Source organism: Berghia stephanieae, chromosome 3 (assembly GCF_034508935.2).
Source record: "Berghia stephanieae isolate SIO BIC M18660-M18661 chromosome 3, UCSD_Bste_1.3, whole genome shotgun sequence".
In the NCBI taxonomy this organism is placed as follows: Eukaryota; Metazoa; Mollusca; class Gastropoda; order Nudibranchia; family Aeolidiidae; genus Berghia; species Berghia stephanieae.
In genome coordinates this window covers 69,866,673-69,891,236 of record NC_088362.1, presented here as the reverse complement: position 1 = coordinate 69,891,236, position 24,564 = coordinate 69,866,673, and the positions used below count along the sequence as shown (strand labels likewise).

Below are 24,564 nucleotides of genomic sequence, written 5' to 3'. Positions count from 1 at the left end.
TTGTTGTTGTTTTTGTTGTTGAATACATGTACATATTTGTGGAAACAGTATCATAAATTGATGTGTTTCTACTTTTGACCAGTCTATATTAAATTTATGTAATCCTCTTTGGTATAAACATAAGCTATTTCTCAAAATTTTGAAATAAAAATAACGTTGAAAGCGTGGAATGTTCACTTTTATTTGTATTCATCAGTAAGCATATTGACAATTATTAAATGTAGATGTGTCTGATAGTTAAGGATTGCCATTCGTTCCTTCATATTCAGATACAGTAAGTACATCATATAGATAGTATGCAGATGACGTCACTCAGGCCTTTGTTATTGTTTTTGCCATCCGCGTTTGTGAGTTGTTCTCACTAAACTGTATTAACCAGACTTTAAACGTTCATGGTTACACAGAGTTTGTGTGTTGGTCCGTTATACTTCCGGATGGCAATGTTGTGAACTCCTTGGCCAAGCGCATTCTATCTATAAGTCTCAATTAACCGAACTTTCCATTTTAACAGATTCCACCAAAATGGTTAGGCTAAAAAGTCATAGCTTTGAGACTGTTGTTTTGTTTTGTTTTTAAGGGTTTTACGGCGCTTGCAACACATTTAGGTTATATCAGCGCCAGTAAAAAGGAAGAAAATGGAATAGTCGAAAGTTCTAGAATTACAATTAAAGCACCCAAGAGAGAGAGTAAGACAAAGGGGAATTGGGAACAAATAGGGATCAGATGTAGATTCCAAGAGCATACCATCAATGTACTTAGCTTGAGATCACCTATAAGTCTCATCCGGACACAAGCACAAAATCCAACAAGGAGGAATACACTCAGATGCTTACATCATACATTAAAAATAAATATAATAATACATAACAGAGAGATGATTTACAAGGAAAAAAATATCATCCCCTCAAAACAATAACTATGCATTTGACTGTTTCCCTCCCAGCCAGGACTCGGGCCAGGGCCAGGACAAAACCAAGTAATCTCATTCCAAGACAAAGACAGAAAGCATGTTGGAAAACAGATATAAGGGGATAGAAGACACAGTATGTACCCCCCTGCCCGCTATGGGAGGTCAGGATCCCCACGCAGGCTTTGAGACTGTAAATCATCTATGAGTTCCGATCCTTCCCAGCAATAGATTTTAATATAGCTATAATAAGCGAAATCCTTTCCTATTTCATGAAAAAATATTAAGACAAATTGATTCCGAGGTCCATACAAATTTGTTGCAGCTGTGCATTGAGGGTCGACTGAGAAAAAGAAGGGGAAAAATCTGACAATAATACAAAACATTTGACCGTCTCCCACTCAGCTATGGACTCCGACAAGGGCCAGGACAAAACGAAGTAATCCCATGCCAAGACAAATACAGAAAGCAACTTGAAAAACATAAGGGGATAGAGGAGACATGAACTGACCTCCTTCCCACCATGGGAGGTTAAAGGACCCCACCCAGGAGGTTGACTGTATCCATTGGCAAGGAGCCTCTAGTCAATAGCAACATTTAACATGCAGGACGAAATATGACGCCTGATAGGCGATGGTATAATTTTCTTGTTTTTATGTTTTATGTTTTTACGGGTTTTACGGCGCTTGCGACACGTTTCGGTCAGTAAAAAGGAAGAAAATGGGATAGTAAAAAAAAAAAAGGGAAAGCACACAACCAAGTAGATAATCTTATTCCAAAGACAAAGACAGAAAGTAAGTTGGAAAACAGATAGAGGTATAGAAGACACAGTAAAAGACCTTCCTGCCCACTACTGGGCGACAGAGAGAATGAATGCTGTTCACGGCCAGGTACTCATTTTACACCTGAGTACGATGAGAGAATATGAGTAAAGAGCCTTTTCTAAGGACTCAACTATGCACCGCTCAGGGTGGGACTCGAACCTTGGACCTTCCAATCAGAAGGCGAGTGTTATACCACAAGATCACAGACATAGCCGAACACACTTAGATAAAGAACAGGTAGTTTGGGACCAACAATAGGTGTAATAATAGTTCACAAAGGTTGATCTCATCACAAAGTTACTAGTACGAGATCTTAACTAAAAAAAGGAAACATTTACAGCACATATTCTGACACGTGGTCTAAAAGTCTCACCAAAGCCACTAGCACAAGATTCCACTAAGAGGAACACACTCAAATGTTTACAAATCAAATGTTACAAATAATAAAAATTAACAGTAGAGAACACGGAGAGGATTTAAAACGAAAAAATATAATCTCCCAAAACTCTTAATATACACTCGACTGTCTCCTCTCAGTCAAGGACTCCGGCCAGGGTCGGGACAAAACGAAGTTTTTCGTTGGTTTTGTTTTTAAGGGTTTTACGGCGCTACCAACACATTTAGGTTATAAAAAAGGAAGAAAATGGGGTAGTTTGTGTTTTTATGTTTTTAAGGACTTTACGCCGCTTGCAACACATTTAGGTTATATCAGCGCCAGTAAAAAGGAAGAAAATGGGATAGTAAAAAGTTCTAGAATTACAATTAAAGCACCTAAGAAAAAGTAAGACAAAGGGGAACTGAGAACAAATAGGGATGAGATGTAGAATCCAAGAGCACACCACCAATGTACTTAGTTTGAGATCACCTATAAGTCTCATCCAGACACTAGCACAAAACCCAACAAAGAGGAACACACTCAAATGCTTACATTATACATTCAAAATAAAAATAATAATACATAACAGAGAGATGATTTACAAGGAAAAAAATATCATCTCCCAAAACAATAACTATGCATTTGACTGTTTCCCTCCCAGCCAGGACTCCGACCAGGGCCAGGAAAAAAACAAGTAATCTCATTCCAAGACAAAGGCAGAAAACATGTTGGAAAACAGATATAAGGGTATAGAAGACACAGTATGTACCCCCCTGCAAAAATGGGGTAGTAAAAGGTTTTAGAATTACAATTAAATCACCCAAGAGAAAGTAAGGCAATGGAGGAACTGGGAACAAATAGGGATCAGATGTAGAATCCAAGAGCATACCACTAATGTACTTAGTTTGAGATCACCTATAAGTCTCATCCGGACACAAGCACAAGATCCAACAAAGAGGAATACACTCAAGTGCTTATTGTTTTTTGTTTGTTTTTAAGGGTTTTACGGCGCTTGCAACACATTAAGGTCATATCAGCGCCAGTAAAAAGGAAGAAAATGGGATAGTAAAAAGTTCTAGAATTACAATAAAACATCCAAGAAAAGGGAAGACAAAGGGGAATTGGTTCAAATATAAAACAGGTGTAGATTCCAAAAGCACTCTATCAAAGTACTTAGTTTGAGATCACTAAAAGTCTCATCCAGACACAAGCACAGGTCCCAACTAAAAGGAACACACTCAAATGTTTTACAAATCATATAGATAGTATGCGCTTGGCCAAGGAGTTCACAACATTGCCATCCGGAAGTATAACGGACCAACACACAAACTCTGTGTAACCATGAACGTTTATAGTCTTGTTAATACAGTTTAGTGAGAACAACTCACGAACGAGGATGGCAAAAACAATAACAAAGGCCTGAGTGACGTCATCTGCATACTATCTATATAATATAAAGAAAGCATAATACAGTGCATAACAGAGAGATGATTTACAATGAAAAAAATATCATCTCCCAAAACTAACTATACATTCAACTGTTTCCCTCTCAGCCAGGGCATCCGGCCAGGACCAGGACAAAACCAAAACAAAGGCCTGAGTGACGTCATCTGCATACTATCTATATAATATAAAGAAAGCATAATACAGTGCATAACAGAGAGATGATTTACAATGAAAAAAATATCATCTCCCAAAACTAACTATACATTCAACTGTTTCCCTCTCAGCCAGGGCATCCGGCCAGGACCAGGACAAAACCAAGTAATCTCATTCCAAGAAAGCATGTTGAAAAACAGATATAAGGGGATAGAAGATGCATAACAGAGAGAAGATTTACAAGGAAAAAATATCATCTCCCAAAACAATAACTATGCATTTGACTCTTTACCTCCCAGCCAGGGCCAGGACAAAACCAAGTGATCTCATTCCACGACAAAGACAGAAACCATGTTGGAAAACATATTTAAGGGGATAGAAGACACATTAAGTGCCTCCTTGTCCGCTATGGGAGGTCAGAAACCCCACCCAGAAAACGAAGTAATCTCATTGCAAGACAAAGACAGAAAGCAATTGGAAAAAGGGTATAGTTATATGGGTATGGAAGGCACAACAAGTACCTCCCTGCCCACTATGGGAATCTCACCCTGATATAGGGAATAATCAAAAACTTTTAAATCATGGGGTTCCAAGATAATTTTTATTCTATAATTTCGAAATCCATATTTTAAAAAAGACAACAAGAAAAACAACAAATCAAATACAATCATTTTCATGTTCATCGATTCAAATATTTAAATACGTGAATATAATCTCCTAGCTAACTTTTAACTCTCAACAATTGTCTGAATAATAATAGCAATTGTAATAGTAGTAGTAATGATGATAATAATAATAATAATAATAATAATAATAATAATAATAATAATAATAATAATAATAATAATAATAATAATAATAATAATAGTAGTAGTAGTATTAGTATAGTAGTAGTAGTAGTAGTAGTAGTAGTAGTAGTAGTAGTAGTAGTAGTAGTAGTAGTAGTAGTAAGTACAAAACTGTTTTTTGTTTTTGTTTTTGTTTTTTAAAAACATATTTTAAAAGAATTCATTTCATATAGCTATAAATTCGGTGATTGTGACCTAATTTTTGTCTACGGTGTTTCGGCGCTTGCAACACTTAACGATCATATATGTGCCAGCAATAAAGAAAAATGATAGGATTATCAAAATATTTTGATCAAGCACCTAAGGCAAAGTAAGACACAAAGGGGCGAGTTCAATTGAGATCAGAAGATCAGAGAGCAATGCTATATCATTGTATATTTTGTGGCTAGCCTGAAACCATTTATACGTATTATACTACCACTGACACAGGACTTTGGTTCTTAGTATTACGTCCAATTAAAGAAATATAGTAATAATACAAGTATATAAAAGTCTTAATCAATTCTCAGCAAAAGACTCCAGGCAGAAAGTGATATTGGCAACTTATAGAAAAAATCTACTTCCTTCAACGCAACTTTGCAGATTGAACCGTCTCAAAGAAATTTCCTTTCCTTTTATATGTATAAGTTTTACTGACAAAGATCCACCTGAGAGGCGATATGAAAGAGAGGTTGGAATGCTCTCTCCTTCATTCTAAACCCTAGCCTTTGACATGTGCAGCCAAAAACTGGGCCCCCTCTCAGGCAAAACTCTTGTCTCAAGCTAAATGGGTAGCCTATTCTAGAAAAATTGCGACATTTTTGACAAGAGAAAATCATGATCATGGTCTCCCTAGAAAAGAAAGGGGCATTTTGACTTGGGAGTCCATGATAGTGCTTTTTGTTTGTTTTTAAGGGTTTTACGGCGCTTGCAACACATTTAGGTTATATCAGCGCCAGTAAAAAGGAAGAAAATGGGATAGTAAAAAGTTCTAGAATTACAATTAAAGCACCCAAGGGAAAGTAAGACAAAGGGGAACTGGGAACAAATAGGGATCAGATGTAGATTCCAAGAGCACACCACCAATGCACTTAGTTTGAGATCACCAATAAGTCTCATCCGGATGCAAGCACAAAATCCAACAAAGAGGAATACACTCAAGTGCTTACATTATACATTTAAAATAACAAATATAATAATACATAACAGAGAGATGATTTACAAGGGAAAAAATATCAACTCCCAAAACAATAACTACGCATTTGACCGTTTCCTCCCAGCCAGGACTCCGGCCAGGGCCAGGACGAAAGCACGTTGGCAAACAGACATAAGGGGATAAAAGACACAGTATGTACCTCCCTGCCCACTATGGGAGGTCAGGGACATAGTGCTTTTTCTTGAGCTGTCTTTTACTGAAAAGGAATAATAAGTTCTTAGTTCATCGCATGATATAATATTGCGGCATCATCATTATATAGAATCGGCTAGGAAATCATAAAATAAAAGCAAGATTATTCTGAAGATACACATCATTTATTTTTTTTAAATAGAAATATATTTAGGTATATAGTACTGGCCCTTTTTTTAAAGTTACAAACATAGTTATCAACAATGTTCAAATTCTTTTTGCTTTCAAGCTCAATGGAACATAATAAAAAGAGTGATGTTTTGTTTGTTTTTAAGGGTTTTACGGTGCTTGCAAAGCATTTATGTTTTATCAGCGCCAGTAAAAAAAAGAAGGAAGAAACTGGGATAGCCAAATTCTAGAATTACAATTAAAGCACCCAAGAAAAAGTAAGACAAAGAGGAACTAGGACCAAATGGGGATCCAAATGGGGATCAGATGTAGATTCCAGGAGCATACCAACAATGTACTTAAGTTTGAGATCATATATAAGTCTCATTCAGACATAAGCACAAGATCCAACAAAGAAGAATACAATAAAATGCTTACATTATTCATTCAAAATAACAAATATAATAATTCATAACAGAGATATATTTTACAAGGATAAAAATACCATCTCCCAAAACAATAATTATGCAATTGACTGTTTCCCTCCCAGCCAAGGACAAGACAAAGACAGAAAGCAAATTGGAAAACAGCTATAAGGGGATAGAGGACACAATAAGTCCTGTCCACTATGGGAGGCCAGAAACCCCACCCAGAAAAAGAGTGACACAGATAGAGAACACACGATGGCGCGCTCTTGTAATAAATGCAGGGATGAGATCATTTGTGAAATATGAAAAGAAAGACTTTTAAAAAATGAAATTAAAGACTCATGTCTTTATTCAAAGTAATTACAGTATTCATTTTCAAGAGACATGATAGAAATTGTTTTGTTTTTATTGTCTTTAAGAGTTTTACGGCGCTTGCAACACATTTAGGCCATATCAGCGCCAGTAAAAAGGAAGAGAATGGGATAGTAAAAAGTTCTAGAATCACAATTAAAGCATCCAAGAAAAAGTAAGACAAAAGGGAATCAGTTCAAATAGGGAACAGTGAACAGATGTAGATTCCAAAAGCATACTACCATCAGTGGACTTAGTTTGAGATCACCTAAATGTCTCATCCTGACACAAGTACATGTCCCACTCAGAGCAGCACACTCAAATATTTACAAATCATATTATATATATATATATATATATATATATATATATATATATATATATATATATATATATATATATATATATATATATATATATATATATATATAACAGTCAGATGTATAGTCAAGAGTTTTGGGAGATGATATTTTTTGTCTTGTAAATCATCTCTTTGTTTTACATAAATATAAACAAAGAGATGATTTACAAGACAAAAAATATCTCCCAAAACTCTAACTATACATCTGACTGCTTCCCTTCCAGCCAGGGTATCCGGTCAGGGCCAGGGCAAAACCAAGTAATCTCATTCCAAGACAAAGACAAATAGCATGTTGGAAAACAGATATAGAGGATAGAAGACACAGCAACACTCCCGCCTACTGTGGGAGGTCAGGAATCCCACCCAGCACGATGACAATGATCTGATAAGAAAATTATTAATTACAAATCTTGCAAATATCCAAGTACTCTATTTTGTATACACGTCATCGTTCATAATAAAATATTAAAATATATATATAATTTATTTTTTGCAGTTTTCTTGAAATTGAGTGCAAGGCTCTAAAAATCCCTTACAAATTACCTACTCAATTAAACCTTTCATAATTTTACTCCAACCTCAAACCCCTCTACCATTTTTTTCACTGAGAGATTCTTTGTTTGTTTCTTTGCCTTTTCTTTTTTTTTTTTTTTTTTGAGGGGGGGGGGGGGGGGGGGGGGGTAGTTACACTTTAAAGTCATTCCAGCACCAACGAAACGCAAGATGATAGAATAGTCAAGCACATAGGTAAAAAGTAAGACAAAAGAGATGACCAGACATAGAGCCTAGAGAAATATATCCTTATAGTTAGTTTGAAACCATCTAAAAAGTCAACCCACTAACATTGGCCTCGAATCTTCATCAAAAGGAATACACTCAAATGAATACATTAAAAAAAACATATCAAAGAACCTGACAATGAAAAAATGTAAAGTGGAAATATGATTTACAAGAAAACAAAAAATAGCATCTCTTAAAATATTTAGAGTCCAAATTACCGTTTCTATGCAAAAGACTCTAGAAAGGGCTAAGGTGAAATGGAAAGGTCTCATTCTAGAACAATGGCAAAAAGGTGCATGGTTGAGACAAGTGATATATGGGAATCTAAGAAATAGCAGCAATATGCAACGGCTCAGGAAGGGCTAATATTCCACAACCCGTGAGGGGGTTTTACAGAGCGCAATAACAGTTATGTAAGTTGAGATTATAAGAATGGTAAAGTCTGTGATTAAATTTTGCAAACATATAAGTGGAGACGAAATGAATGGGATAGAGTTAGTTTCCTCATATTAAAAATAAAAGGATTCAAAGATCTTGACAAAAAAAAATACATAACTTCAACTGAATTACCCTAATCTTCTTGACTAATCAATGATGATGAGCTCCCGTTAAATCAAAAAATATAATGTAATATCAATATAAGGTTAATTGGTGGGATGGATGACAAAACATTTTATAATACTTTATTTGACTTAGAACCAAATAATACAAACTGGATTGCAATGAACACAACAATTCCTTTCCATCTAAAACATCATTTGAATCCCTGAATATCAAATCAATATTCAACATTTTTTCATAAAAGTAAAAGGGGAGAAAAATTCTGATTTGATGACAAACAATGATAATGCATGTAAGGGAATTCCGATTATCAAAAGCTCATGAGGATACAAATTCATCCACTATCATTATCCAGTAATATCTATTCAGCAAATAAAACAATGTTTAAAAACTGTGATGAAAAAAGTTTAAATATTAACGTGTAACAATCAGTAACAACAGTTTGAGTTTGAAGCAAAGTTTTCTTTGTCAACCACAATGAAAGTAAGTGATTTGATTTTTTCATAAATGTTTCATGTATCTTGGTCGGCCAGCGACAAAGTTGTCAAATATCAAAAGAGTAATGTAAAAGCATGCTTGACACATAATAAAATATTGATTACTCAAGAAAAAAAAATCCACAAAACAATATCCATCAATTACATTATGAATAAAAGCCTCAATGAGGTACACTCGACATTCACTCCATAATGACATTATGAAGTAAAACATGTTATACTCTTTGTTCTTTTTTATATAGTCACAATAATTATAATGACAAAGGGCTAAAACAATTTTCCGTTTTTCTTGTCTTTTTTTTTTCGAAAAGATATAAAATAAATATAACAAGTTATTTGCAACAAAATAACTGGTGTCTATAACTGTATTTTTGATTTTGTATTAAACGTAAACTTTTGGTAAACGATTAAAACTTGCTTCAAGTCTTATCAAACACAACATATTAAATGATGTATATGTGTGAAAAAAAAAACAAACAGTCTTTTTAGATAAACTCTTAAGCTAAATCTCCAATGAAATACGAAAATAATTCAAATAAAGTATAACTTAGTGAAATACCAAATCTTTCTGCTTTATTTCTATTCCTACCTGAAGCCCTTTATCTATAATTGAAGTGACTTGGCAAGACAAGAGGACAAGGGGACGAATTTCGTCACACAATAATAATAATACACGTGTTACTAGCGCATCATCTCTTACTTGAGGGAATAAAAAAGGAAGAAAAAATCAAAGAGACATTTATATCACTTCGAATATTACTCCATTATATATTATTTTATAAAATAATTTAAACAGTAAGGTGTTTGAGCACAATTAGTAGACATTGAGCTATATTAAAAAAAGTGCCAATTTAATTTTGTAGTTCAAAACAAAATACCTACCACCTCAATCAGTCCTCCGATATCGATTTGAGTTTTTGTAGTTGAATTTTTTGACAGGTAGGATGCTAATAATCAAAAATTTATTTATGCATTGCATTCCTTTCAGAGTTGAAATATATTGTAAAAAGTTATCTAAAATTGAAGTAATGTACTTTACATCCCTGTGTCTTGTTTGTATGATGAAATGAGAGTATAGAGCTCTTTGAAATTCTTCACATCAGGATTACGATTCATGAACGTCCTGACAACTCTCTCACCGAATACGCTGCTCAGATTGTAGTAGGCGGAGTGACGAGGGTCGTCCACACTGATGTCTGCTTCCTCATCGATGACTTTTGGCTGGGCAGGTTGGAAAGGTGGTGGTTGATGAACAAATGGGGATGAGGGTGTGCTGGGACTGTATGGCACGTAGCCACCACCGGCACAATGAGTTGCCATAGGGTAGAACTGACCATCCATGTTTGGCATTGGTGACGGATATATTGGTTGTGCATAAAATTGCTGCTGGTAGGCTGTCAGTGGTGGTGGGCTGATGTAGTTTGACATTGGGTTGGCAGATGTCGGTAATGAGTTGTACATAAGTGGGTTTTGATTACAAGGGGCCATGTTCGATACAGATACGGCAGATTTATGTGACATGGCACTCTGGTCATGAAAAGAAGGCTGCATCCTGTTGGGTAAGGGAGAAAATTGCCAGGGACTGGATGTAGCTGAAAAACAAACAGGATTTGAACCATGCATTAATTCCTGCTGTTGTTGCTGCATCATGAATCGTGCTGGAGTTTGAGTTGATGGGGAGAAGACTCTTGGACTGGACATACTAGAGTTATCACTAAAAGGCAAACTATAATTTTCTGTTGGTGAAAACGGTGAGTTGTTGCTAATGTGATAATCTGTAGAAAGTCCACCACTACATATACCACTGTCAATACTCATCCTGCTTCTTTGATAATGTGGCTGGAAGGCAGGATTGTTGTTTTGATTTTGGTTGAAAGGAATATGTTGGTTTAAGGGTACACTTGAATGAGGTTTCAACTTAGCGTGTATATTTTCGACTGCCTTTATGTTAATTGCATTTAGGCTAAATTTCCTGGCAGCATGATTCATATGCTCTCCTGATTGAGGTGGAATACTGGAACTTAGCGATCTTTTATAATGATTCTGCGACTGAAAAGCTTCATCCTTTTCTGAAAATGTTGGACAGCTATCATACTGTCCACAACTTGGGACAATGTAAGAGTGAACGGAAGAAGAGTTTTCTTTTACTCCATGAGGCAATAATGAATTTGTAGGAGAAGCCGTTTTGCTAGATCTCGTAATTTCAGGGGGTATATAAATCTCTCTTACTTTCCATGGACATGAATCCTGGAAATTTTTACCTTGCTGGGAAGTTGGGACTTTGGACATGGGTGAAACAAGACTTGTGTTAGAATCACTTGAATGAAGGCGACCATCAAATAAAATGGTCTGGTTTTCTTCTTGTGATAAACTTGGAGCACGTGAAGAGTGTTGTGAGAAAAAATTTCCACTGCTATTGTCCTCATCTGATAATTTTTTTGCAACAAGAAGGTGGCCACTTAAATATCTGTCCTGAGGCTCTGGGTTGGGAATGTTTAGTGAAGATTTGACATCATTCACTGCAAAGGAAGGTGATTGATTTGGAACTGGTGAGGACGGAAAACTTCTCACAGCTTTCAGTTTTGTTTTCATGGATTCAGTTTTAGGAGTCGGTGATGTGCAAGGACTAGGATTACAACTAATACTGCGCTGTTTCCTACTCTGAATTGTGTCCTTTGAATCCACTTCTACTGACTGTATTTGGTCCAAATTCTGGTCATGGTGATTGACAGCCATTGACGCTGAGGGAGTTTGTTGAAAAGCCTCAGCAGATTCAGCCTGCTCCATCTTGAGTCTTAAGTCATTCAGGTAACTGCTGGGGTACACCATGGATTTGGAGTGATGCAGAGGGGGTTTCTTTGTTTTGTCAATTGAGATTCCATCAGAGAAGCTGTTTACCAACTCTTGTGGTACCAGAGAAACAGTTCTAACCAGTTTCTGTTTAGGCTGCTTAGCCTTATCTGTGGGTGGTTCTAAAGACTTTCCAACTTTGCTAGATTTCATTTTAAGCTCTGCATTTTCTTTAAGTTTCTCTGCCACCATTTTTTGAGGAGCATATCGTCTCTCAGGATGATAAAAGCGACATTTATTTCCATATGTACACTTCTTTCCATAGGGACAATTCTGAGGTTTGTTTTTGGGTTCTGATGGTCTTATTCTAAGGAAATTGTCTAAAGAAGGTCCTTGTCTTCCGAGGGGATCTTCAGGAGGCATGAACCTTGAGAAAGACAAAAATATAGCTTTGATAATTTATAAGAAACCAAAATGTTTTTCCCATTTAAAAAAAATAAAAATATAAAAAATAAATAAAAATAAATCTATAGGTAGAAGAATGGCATTTCATTTGTTCATTATCTAAATAAAAATATGAACTTGTACTTGTAACTTGAACTTTTAGATAGACTGATGGTCAAATAAGTAAATCAATTAGATAGGTTTATTTGATTAGAATTGAATTAATATATTTTTGCTGTCAAACTAACCTGGGTTCTAAATAAGAGTAGGCAGATGCCTTATATCACAGACTAAAATCCAGATGGGAGCAATCAATTGTTAGTTTCCTTTCCCCTTTATTTGTTAAAAATCTGTATTGATTTATTTATTCTCATTTTTATTTGCCATTACTCCTATGTGCCCTGAGTATATATGCAGCATGATCCAATAATAAAGAAATTTTTAATTTGAATTTAATAGTAAAGGACATAACTGCATGGTTATCTTTCCTTTATGCAAGATTCCAGCAGAAGATGTTGAGATCGTCATGAGTTTAGTATCAATAATAAAGAATAAACATGACAGCATCAGGTGTTGACTTCATAGCCAAAATTAATATGAAGCAAGTGGATATCTCACTGATTGCATGGCACATGATAAATTATTGGTATATTTTCTGAGTTTTCTTACCCCACTTAATTAAGTCATCAAAAGTAGATAGATACATAACAACCAACTTACATGTCTTGTACAAAGGAGTACATGAGAAGCCTTTTCTCCACCACCTCCTTGAAATCATCACGCTCCCTTACAAGGTCACGGTACACATCATTTGACACCACAATGCCATTATTTTGTACAGCCAATTGGAGAACAAATCTATCATCATAACACACTATCCGTGTCCCTCCAACGCGCCTTGAAGGAGTGAAAACAACAATTTTCTCTGTTTCCAATTCTGTCAAAATTTCTTGATCTGTAAAAATTAAATTATTTGACTTAGCTCAATGCAAAGAATATCCCGTAAAATCTGAATCAGATACTTATTACTAATTAATGATACAAATGATGAACAATGGTACAAACGCCATATTATCATCCTTAAAAAAATAAATAAGAAAAAAAAAAAAAAAACCCAACATATTCATGCATGGACTATGCCTGATGGATAATTGATTTATAATAAGTAATGAGAACTGTCAGCGACGATATGAATGACAATAATCGCCAACCTCTGGCCATTTATTTAATCTTTCAGTGAAGCACTTTTGACGCATTACCCTACCAAAATCTGTTAATGAGAACCTGGCTTTAAGTAATCATGGTTGTAGAGTGCTAGTACAAAATATAAAAGGCGACAATCATGAAACAGAACCCCCCCCCCCCCCCCAGAAATCCGCTCAATATAGCCTGCTTTGTGGAATAAATTATCACTATAAGCACTATGAGCATGAAGAAAGCATGGAAATGCCGCTATATAATTCAATTGGTTTATTATTGATTATTCGTTGACAACTTACTTGTAATTGGAGCGTCAGGCCTTGAGGCTTCTTTTCTCCACTGAGGTACAAAAGCTGTGATGTTCTTGTGACCTCGATTCTTAAACCAGTCAACAACAATTTTGATGCCCATACAAGAGAAAACTTTCTGACCATGACTGAAAAAAAAAAGGTTTAAAATAATTTTGAGTCAACAGGATGAATAACAAAACATATCAAACAGACAAAAAAAAACATTTATTTCTTTGATAAAGTGGCTATATGGTCTTGTGGTATGACACACTCGCCTTTGGATCAGAGGTACAGAGTTGGAGTCCCACTCTAGGCAGTGCAGTTGAGTCCTTGGAAAAGGCTCTTCACTCATTTTCTCTTCTGTACACAGGTGTAAATTGAGTACCTCGCCATTAACAATGTTGTCTCTGTCAAAGAAAATTGTAATATCACCTAACAGGTGCCAGGTCTCGTCCTACATGCTAAGTGTTGCTGTGGGCTAAGGACCTGTAAAACGCTTTGAGCATGCTTAGTGGATACTGTGCTATAAGTTTAAAGTTTAAGAATGATAAGTTACTAAAATACTCAAACTCAAAGTGAAAAGAACTTTTTGAGTCAGCAGAGGTTATTAAAATCACAATAATATTTTTGATCATCTTAACACTTTGAAAGACAGAAGGAGCAAACATAAAATGAAGATATTTTTTAAAGGTATACTAAGACAAATTGCCATCTAATAAATTATCACCAATAAAACTCAAGAAAGGAGCGCTGCTATTCGCCACCTGCTTCCTGAGTGCAGACCTGCCAAATTGAAAACTTCAAATTTAGTAATTTTTTATGTCAATTTTTAGTAATTTGACAAGGAAATTCGTAATTTCTGAAATTGTGTATGAACAACCACAATATTATTATTATTAGTAGTAGTAGTAGTAGTGTAGTGGTAGTAGTAGTAGTAGTGGTAGTAGTAGTAGTAGTAGTAATAGTTGTAGCTCTTCTTCTTCTTATCCTTATTATTATTATTATCATTATTAAAGTATTGGTAAAAATTAAAAATTCGTAATTTTCCATAAAAATTTGTATTTGGCCATTGAAATTTGTCTAAAATTCATAAAATTACGAAAAATTCGTATGATTTGGCAGGTATGAGAGTGAATGCACACAATCAATCCTTTTTTCCAAGTACAAAATGGTTTTAAGGAATTACTCCCCCAACAACTACCAAATTCTGACAGTTATGAGAAATTCATAAGTCAATCAGAAAACATATATCTGTCACAGGAGGACATAATTAAATGTGAAACAGATACAGGGCCATAACCTAATGCCACTCCACGCCACACAAATGTTGTGTGTCTATCTTCAGTGTTGAAGTGAAACAGTTTGGATCAGATTGGATTGGTTCCAATTGCAGATTCTTTATTATTTTATTATATTTAAGAAATGAAAATATTACTAACCTCATTGCCACATTACTCCCATCAATGATTATGTGCCTCAGGTTGGAGCTGTCATTGACATCAAAGCTATCATTGTCATCATTGTCTTCTTCTTTGGATGAGAGATTTGTATCACTCCTGTCAAAATCTTCCAGCCGCATCATACCATCTTCTGTGTTTCCCCCATGAGGATCTGATACCAACTCTCGCATCATGTCATCCATGTTAGAATTGACCCCAAGTCTCTTTAGGACTTTTATCACCTGCTCCTCTGAGAACCCTAATTTGGTGGCTTGGTTGATCCGATTGCTAAAGCGATCATCAGCAAGAATATTATCTTCATCAGAGTCGCTATCGTCATCCTTTTGAATGTTATGTTGGTAAGAGTGCGTGTAAGCTTGGAATGGGGGATCATTTTTGTTTAGAGTCGCTGTATAAACAGGGTTGTCATTTTCTTCATGGACTAACTTTGATAAATTGGAAAAGTTGTAAAGATCATCATACTGATAATTATATTCACAATTGTCTGGAAAGAAAACGTCATCTGATTTTGCTGGACTTGCTATTATGTTGTTCACTACTAATAGAGGTGATAATCTATCTTTGAACATGCTAAGGTGAAGGTTGTCATCATTTTTGTCACAGCTGTTTTCTATCAAAGAATCATTTGTGATGGGAGAGGACAGAGTGAGAACTGGTTTTAGATTATGATTATTATAATTATTATTATCCTGCTTTTCAGATGGATTTGTCTTGAGATCCCGCAAGATCGTGGTAATGTGACATTGAGCCAGTTCTACACAGCTACGATGACCCTGAATAGCAATGTCCGTAGTGTTAGGAATGTGGTTGATTAGAGTTGAAGTAGACTGCTGAATATTTGGCAGGTAAGCTTTCACCATCTCTAAGGACTGTGGACTCTCCAGATTAATGGTTTCAAACTTGAAGTCAGGATTTGAAGGACTGAAGGCAATGGCGAATTTCTGGAAAATAGTTTTAAAATAGAAAAAAAAAAACATGAGAATCTGATCACATGATACCAGTAGAATAATATCTCCATATAACTTACCTCTGTAACCAAGAAAATTAAAGATTTGGACTTGATGAGCTGAGGACAAATTATATTTATCTTTACCAAAGATTTGGTCTACACAAAATGTCTCAAAAAATTAAGTTGATGAATGTTGAAAATTATTGGAGAAATGAAGTGGTCTGACTATAAACACACTACTGTACCTCAATTATTATAATAAATCGATGGGAATGACCTTCAAAAATTCTCAAGGTTCTTTTCCTTTAATAACTTTTATGACTGGCATCCTAGCTAATCAAAATGGCTGCGGATATTCGGACTTGAATCTAAATAGTCTCCCGTGGTAAGTCGGACTCAAATTTCAATGTGCATGTGCAATCAACAGATTATTGGAATCAGTCTGAACAGTCGTCGGTGGCAGTATAGTTTTGTTTTTAAAAAATATATTTTGAATATTGATAAATACAAATAGAATTGATGCAAATCAAAATAACAACAGTAGTCTAAACCCGCTTTTGATGATAAGAAAGACGAAATCATGGATCAGTTGAAAGTCCAGTTAGAAATTTAAAAGAAAAGAGTTAAAATTCTTCAAAAGTAACAAAAGTCAGTTAAAGTTGTGGTCTAAAGGAAAAGCTTTCGTAACAACGCAACGCTCTGTCCAAACGAAATCAGGACAATTATTTTTTAAATTTAAATTAACGTATTCTGATGTGGTAGACAGGCAACAATCCTTCTACAGTCCAAAGCAGGGGTTATGAGCTGAGTCAGTCTGATATGAGCAAAACAGAATTTCTTCTCTTTCTTCTTGCCTACAATTGGAAGTCCAGTTAGAAATTAAAAAGAAAAGAGTTAAAAGTCTTCAAAAGTCAGTTAAAGTAACTGTGGTCTAAAGGAAAAGCTTTGTTAACAATGCAACACGATGTCCAAACGAAATCAGGCAACAATCCTTCTACTTCTACAGTCCAAAGCAGGGGTTATGAACTGAGTCAGTCTGATATATGAGCAAAACAGAATTTCTTCTGAACTCTTCTTCCGTTTATTTCAGTTCCGCCCTCTCCTGCATTGTGTTTCAATGCGCACTCACATTGGAATTTGAGTCTGAATAGCCACGGGAGACTATTCAGACTCGAGTCCGAATTACTATTTCCAATCAAAATATATTAATATTATTATTAAGAATGAATCTAAGTTTATGAATACCCTTAGTTATGATTTCATGTCAAACTTGTCAGGAACTATAATTTATCACAGAATGTACGACTATTACTTTTATGGATAGATTAATTAGAGTAGAGAATCATGATGAAGAGAAAAAAAAGTAACACATTTTTAGTCCAATCTTAACTACAATGGGAGAGAATTAGATTTAAAATTTAAAAATTCTTTTTAACGTAAAAGCAGAAGAGCCTTTGCCTTTAGAAAAGGACCTACACTATTATTTATCTTCATTTGTATCATCCGTAGTAATTGCTGCACACTAAATTACAATGACATCGAGAAAAGATAAAGTGTACCGTGCCTGTGCTCACAGTGCGAGAAAGAGACGTTAAGAAAGAAGAAGAAGAAGAAGAAGAAGAAGAAGAAGAAGAAGAAGAAGAAGAAGAAGAAGAAGAAGAAGAAGAAGAAGAAGAAAAAGAAGAAGAAGAAGAAGAAGAAGAAGAAGAAGAAGAAGAAGAAGAAGAAGAAGAAGAAGAAGAAGAAGAAGAAGAAGAAGAAGACGAAGGAGGAGAGGGGAGGAGGAGAGGGGAGGAAGAGGAGGAAGAAGAAGAGGAGGAAGAAGAAGAAGAGGAGGAGGAAGAAGAAGAAGAGGAAGAGGAGGAAGAAGAAGAGGGGGAGGAGGAAGAGGAGCAGACTGAACCGAAAAGTGAAAGTGAAAGGCTTTTGGATAGTTGTAATGAACTGCTAATGACAATGAACAATGAACACCAAACGTACACGACACTTTTCCAAGTTTGAAGTCGACGTTGAAGGCGAATTTTTTGTCTGAATTTGCACAATGACTGGGGGTGGACGCAATATATATTCATCAGCATTGATTCCATTCCCCGAAAATGATAATATTGGACTGACATAATTGAAACTGTTTGTCGAGTCTGTCTGGATAGAAGCTTGATGGACGGGACATAGGGGTCCCTCAGCCTCAACACTTGCAGAATATAATTCATCCTTCCTAAAAATATCAACATCGAATGACTGCTTTACATATTCCTTAAACGAAAGTAAATTCTGCCATTCACTTTCAGATAGTACCAATTCCAAAGAGGCCATCACAGAAAAATGAACATCTTCCCGATCATTGTGCACTCTTCCTGCCTACATCATATCAAAACAACAATGTCAACTACAACTACCTATCTCGGCTTAGCTACAACTGCGCACTGTGTTGACTGTTGAGGCTATCAGTTCGTTCACCGCAAGAGGGTTGCCAGATTATTTTTCAACAAAATGCCAGGGAAGACTCAAAAAATGCCAAAACACTCAAAAAAAATGCCAAAGTCTGTTGACTCCCACCCCCACTAAGAAAACTACTCACTTTTGATAGACAATTTACTATCATATCCTGGTGGCTTGCGTGTTTTCTTTTCTTTTCTTTTTTTTTTTTTTGAATTACACTTAATTTCCTGTTGGGGTAATTTTTTACCTACTGACTACTAAGTGGAGTGCTAAACCACTACACCACGGTTGGATTTTAAGAATGAAAAAGAAATACATTAACATGAAAGGTAAATACGTAAACAGTTAAATAATTATTGACAATTAAGAAAACTTACTGTTTCGTGTTTCTTATGAAACTTAATTAAGAAAAGGTGTCATTTGAAGTATAATATACAAGAAAAGAAAATGCCAAATGAAAATGCCAAATGCCAAATGATTTTTCTAATGCCAAACGGTTTTCAAAAATGCCAGATTTTTGGAATCTGGCATTTAAAATGCCAAACTGGCAACCCTGCACCGCAAGCCACTTGAGAGTTGCTAGCCGTGTTGACCTAGATTTTTACACACTTTACTACGTCTTACTTTAATGTTGCCTACACACACACACACACACACACAAACACACGCATTCTTTCAGTTTTAATCATTGTAAATTTGAGATCCCTCTTTTCAACATTATAATATTATTATGATCTTATCATTATAAACAGTGACCTGGTGACTCTTAAAACAGAAGAGATGTTTAGGCCTCAAAGTTAACAAAAATAAGGAAACTCCAATTCATGTTTCGAATACAAAAAACACAGATACATACTATGGAACTCCGTGCATATAATATAACTATAACCATGCTACTCCTTGAAATAACTAGGTTGAAAACTTTGCTCTGGAACATTTTATGACTTCAAACTAGAAATGTAAAAGATATTAATGAATTTTAAAATGCCCTTGATAAGGAACTTTTTAAAAACTTTATAATACATATTTGACCGAGCATCCAATTTTGTCACCTGCGTCTCCCTTTTAAATGTTTTTATCTCGAAAGAATTTATTGCAATGTGTCCCAATATATTGTTCTACTTATGTTTTAGGGGCATCTATAACATACCAATAAAAAAAATACGTTTTTAATCAGAGTGATACAATAATTTTGTGAGAATCTGAATCAGTCATAAAAATGAGCTGAGTGGCGTCGATTTCGTTATATCTATAAATAGTTCGAAGATGAAGTCACCCATGTCTTTGTTATTGTTTTTTGCCATCCGCGTTTATGAGTAATGCTCACTGAACTGTATTAACCTGATTATAAACGTTCTTGGATACACACAGTTTTATGTGTTGGTCCGTTATACTTCGGGATGGCAATGTTATGAGCTTCTTAGCCAAGCGCATACTATCTATAGATAGAATGCACTTGGCCAAGGAGTTCACAACATTGCCATCCGGAAGTATAACAGACCAACACACAAACTCTGTGTAACCATGAACTTTTATAGTCTGGTTAATACAGTTTAGTGAGAACAACTCACAAACGCGGATGGCAAAAACAATAATAAAGGCCTGAGTGACGTCATCTGCATACTATCTTTTTGCCATCCGCGTTTGTGAGTTGTTCTCACTAAACTGTATTAACCAGACTATAAAAGTTCATGGTTACACAGAGTTTGTGTGTTGGTCCGTTATACTTCCGGATGGCAATGTTGTGAACTCCTTGGCCAAGCGCATTCTATCTATAGATAGTTCGAAGATGACGTGAATCGGGTCTTTGTTATTGTTTTTTGCCATCCGCATTCATGAGTTATTCTCACTTAACTGTATTCACCAGACTGTTACCAATCATGTTTACACAGTTTTGTGTGTTGGCCAGTTATACTTCCGGATGGCAATGTTGTGAACTTCTTAGCCAAGTGCATACGATATAGATACCGTGCGTCTGGCTGAGAAACTCACAATATTTTCCATCCAGAAATATAACTGACCAACACACAAATCTATGTGTCACCACGAACTATTATAGATAGTTCGAAGTTGACGTCACTCAGGTCTTTGTTTATGGTTTTTGCCATCCGCGTTTATGAGTACTTCTCACTAAACTGTATTAACCGGACTATAAACGTTCATGATTACACACAGTTTTGTGTGTTGGTCCGTTATACTTCCGGATGGCAATGTTGTGAGCTTCTTAGACAAGCGCATTCTATCTCCAGAAAATATGAAGTTGACGTCACTCAGGTCTTTGTTATTGTTTTTTTTTTTTTTTTTTTTTAGCCATCCGCATTTATGAGTAATTCTCACTAAACTGTATTAACCATACAATGAACGTTCAAGGTTACACACAGTTTTGTGTGTTGGTCCGTTATACTTCCGGATGGCAATGTTGTGAACTTCTTAGCCAAGCGCATACTTTCTTTAGTCTGGTTAATACAGTTTAGTGAGAAGTACTCATAAAAGTGGATGGCAAAAACAAAATAAACAAAACAATAGGAAAGACCTGAGTGATGTCATCTTCGTACTTTCGATATTTATTTGTTCGGCGCGCTTGAGGGTGTTCCACAAATCCTGCGTTTTGATTGGTCAAAAATGTAATGGGTAATTACCATGGCGCATGGTAATTACACATCTCTTAGTCGCACCACTATCACCATCAGTCACACAGAATCATCACGTATTCGTAACCAACAGTCTTAAAACGGTATTATGTCGTGGTGAATTTAGTATTTAACATTGTCCTGTGGGCTTTAATCATAAACTCAAGTCAAAATCAATGTAATGTATACGACGAGGAAGACGAGCCTTATGTCTTAGCCGACTGTAGTTATTTGCAGGTCTAATAACTCAAAGAATTATTATAATGGACTCATTGTTGTAATGGAAATACTCTCAAACCAACACAAAATATATTAATATTCCTTTACATCAACGTTAAATCAAGCCCATAATTGTATCATACCTGGTTATCAGGCCTGCTAATAAGTCCACATTGGTCGGGAACCTCTGCTTACCAACATTGGCAAACCGTCACATTTGTCACTGTACACCCGAGCATAGGTATCTAGTTATTTTTCAAATTCCTTTCGTTTATTTTTTTAAAAAAGATTTTAAAAAACAAAAAACAATAATGATAATAATAATAATAATAATAATAATAATAATAATAATAATAATAATAATAATAATAATAATAATAATAATGATGATGATGATGATGATGATGATGATGATGATGATGATGATGATGATGACGACGATCATGATGAGATGATGATGATGATAATGATGATGATGATGATGATGATGATGATGATGATGATGATTATGATGATGATGATGATGATAATAATAATAATAATAATAATAATAATAATATAATAATAATAATAATAATAATAATAATAATAATAATAATAATAAGAAGAAGAAGAAGAAGAAGAAGAAGAAGAAGAAGAAGAAGAAGAAGAAGAAGAAGAAGAAGAAGAAGAAGAAGAAGAAGAAGAAGAAGAAGAAGAAACGACTCTTCCATACTTTTATCTGTTTCTTACTATTTAATATTTTTATCTCAAAGAATTTGCAAAGTGTAATATCCAATATATTGCTACTTATCGTTTAAGGGCATAAAGGGAAAACTTGATCCATTTTATAACTGTTATAACTGATAACATCTTTGTTGGCCCTATTAGAATTTACACTGTCTTCTTGGCATTATTTTATGAACAAATTCAAACATAACATTTGCTTTGAATTAGGTTTAAAAAAATATCTACCTTTAATTTGGAAGGGTCTTATGATTTCTATGAAAATCATAAAAATAGGTGAAGAGAGAGGTTAAACCCTAGAAAGAGGAGCTACGTTTTTTCCCCGTTGTTGGTAAACTGCTGCAGTTCCAGCAAAACACGAAAGGTGATTGCATGTCTGTTGTAAATGTAAATAAGAACTCCACCGACAGGAATGATTCATAGCATGGCGTACTAAAAGAGTCATTGTAGTAGGGCTATGATTCATAGTAATCAGTCGAGTCCTTATAAAATGTAAAGACAACACATCCCATGGAAGCGTCTAAGCGTTGAGAAATAATTCCCCATATTTTGACCGAACAACATGGAACAACAATCAACAGCAACAAAACAAACAAACAAACAAAACAAAACAAAAAAAAAAAAAAAAGAAAAAAATGAAAGAAAAACAAAAAAACAAACGAACAAAAAACCCCCACAAAGACAAACGAAAACAACAATAATAATAATATTAACAATAATAATAATAATAATAATAATAATAATAATAATAATAATAATAATAATAATAATAATAGTAATAATAATAACGATAATAATAATAATAAATAAGAAGAAGAAGAAGAATAAATAATAATAAGAATAAGAATAATAGGAATAATAATAATAATAGGAATAATAATAATAATAATAATAATAATAATAATAATAATAATAATAATAATAATAATAATAATAATAATATTAATAATAATGATAATAATAATAATAATAATAATAATAATAATAATAATAATAATAATAATAATAATAATAATAATAATAATAATAATAATAATAATAATAATATGTATTACTGATTATTGATAATAAAGACAAGATCACGTGACCACAAAACAAAGAACGCTCACACGCGTACTCACACAGACAGAACTTCTTTTTTTTTTAAAAAAAAATTTACACTAAAGATTTCTCTAATTACAGGAAACGTGCTTTGCTCACCTCTATTTTTGTGTTTTTTTATGTCCAATTCACAATCTCAAATATGAGTGTTAACATTCAACCTTTTCTTTTCATTCCTCGAAAGCCTATTGATGATACTTTTTTTTATAACATAAAATAGAAGGAAATGCTCAATTAATCAATAATGTAAAAATCAGCTGTATCTACATTGAGATACGAGAGTCTAATCTAATCTACTCAATGATAAAGCTGCTAGTTTATATAATAAAGTAAACTTTGCACGCATTACATCAATCGTGCTATGCACACCGGTTCTTTGAAATACGAACGTCATTATCGTTTCGTAGTACAGGCGATATTCTGATATCCGCCTTTCGCTGACGTTAGGTGGGCGGGGCAAGAAACCGATTGATTGGCAGTTGGCGGCACAATAACAATCTCTCTCTCTCTCTCTCTCTCTCTCTCTCTCTCTCTCTCTCTCTCTCTCTCTCTCTCTCTCTCTCTCTCTCTCTGTGTGTGTGTGTGTGTGTCTGTCTGTCTGTCTGTCTGTCTGTCTCTCTCTCTCTCTCTCTCTCTCTCTCTCTCTCTCTCTCTCTCTCTCTCTCTCTCTCTCTCTCTCTCTCTCTCTCGCTCTCTCTCTCTCTCTCTATCTCTCTCTCTCGTTTATCTATCTATCTATCTATCTATCTATCTATCTATCTATCTATCTATCTATCTATCTATCTATCTATATATATATATATATATATATATATATATATATATATCTTCTTCTTCTTCCTCTTCTTCTTCTTCTTCTTCTTCTTCTTCTTCTTCTTCTTCTTCTTCTTCTTCTTCTTCTTCTTTTTATTATTATTATTTATTATTATTATTATTATTTATTATTATTATATTATTATTATTATTATTATTATTTATTATTATTATTATTATTATTATTATTATTATATATATTATTATTATTATATTATTATTATATTATTATTAATTATTATTATTATCATCATCATCATCATCATGATCATCATCATCATCATTATTATTATTATTATTATTATTATTATTATTATTATTATTATTATTATTATTATTTCACAGTAGTTACTTTCCAAAGTTCTTATTTGACTCATTACATCGAATATTCCCCCAAATAACTCAATAAGTGCGTAGCTTTTGACCTTTCCAATAAATAACATTGGTCTACACCATCTTCCTAGGGGGTCCCAAAA

At 34.4% G+C, this 24,564-nt stretch overlaps 1 protein-coding gene across 2 annotated transcripts; it reads right to left on the bottom strand.

Annotated features, from left to right (window-relative positions):
- Positions 1 to 7,784: 7,784 nt before the first annotated feature.
- LOC144968327 (uncharacterized) lies at positions 7,785 to 23,670 on the bottom strand. 2 transcript variants are annotated; one of them, XM_078906587.1, is made up of 5 exons: positions 23,375 to 23,670; positions 15,191 to 16,152; positions 13,761 to 13,897; positions 12,982 to 13,216; positions 7,785 to 12,244 (listed from the first exon to the last, which is right to left on the bottom strand). In XM_078906587.1, the coding sequence occupies exons 2-5, from the start codon at positions 16,069 to 16,071 to the stop codon at positions 10,063 to 10,065; spliced, it is 3,435 nt and encodes a 1,144-aa protein (XP_078762713.1). In that variant the 5' UTR covers positions 16,072 to 16,152; positions 23,375 to 23,670; the 3' UTR covers positions 7,785 to 10,062. The 2 variants fall into 2 exon arrangements, with proteins under 2 accessions (XP_078762713.1, XP_078762712.1); XM_078906586.1 differs by lacking the exon at positions 23,375 to 23,670 and adding an exon at positions 18,141 to 19,681.
- Positions 23,671 to 24,564: the final 894 nt, after the last annotated feature.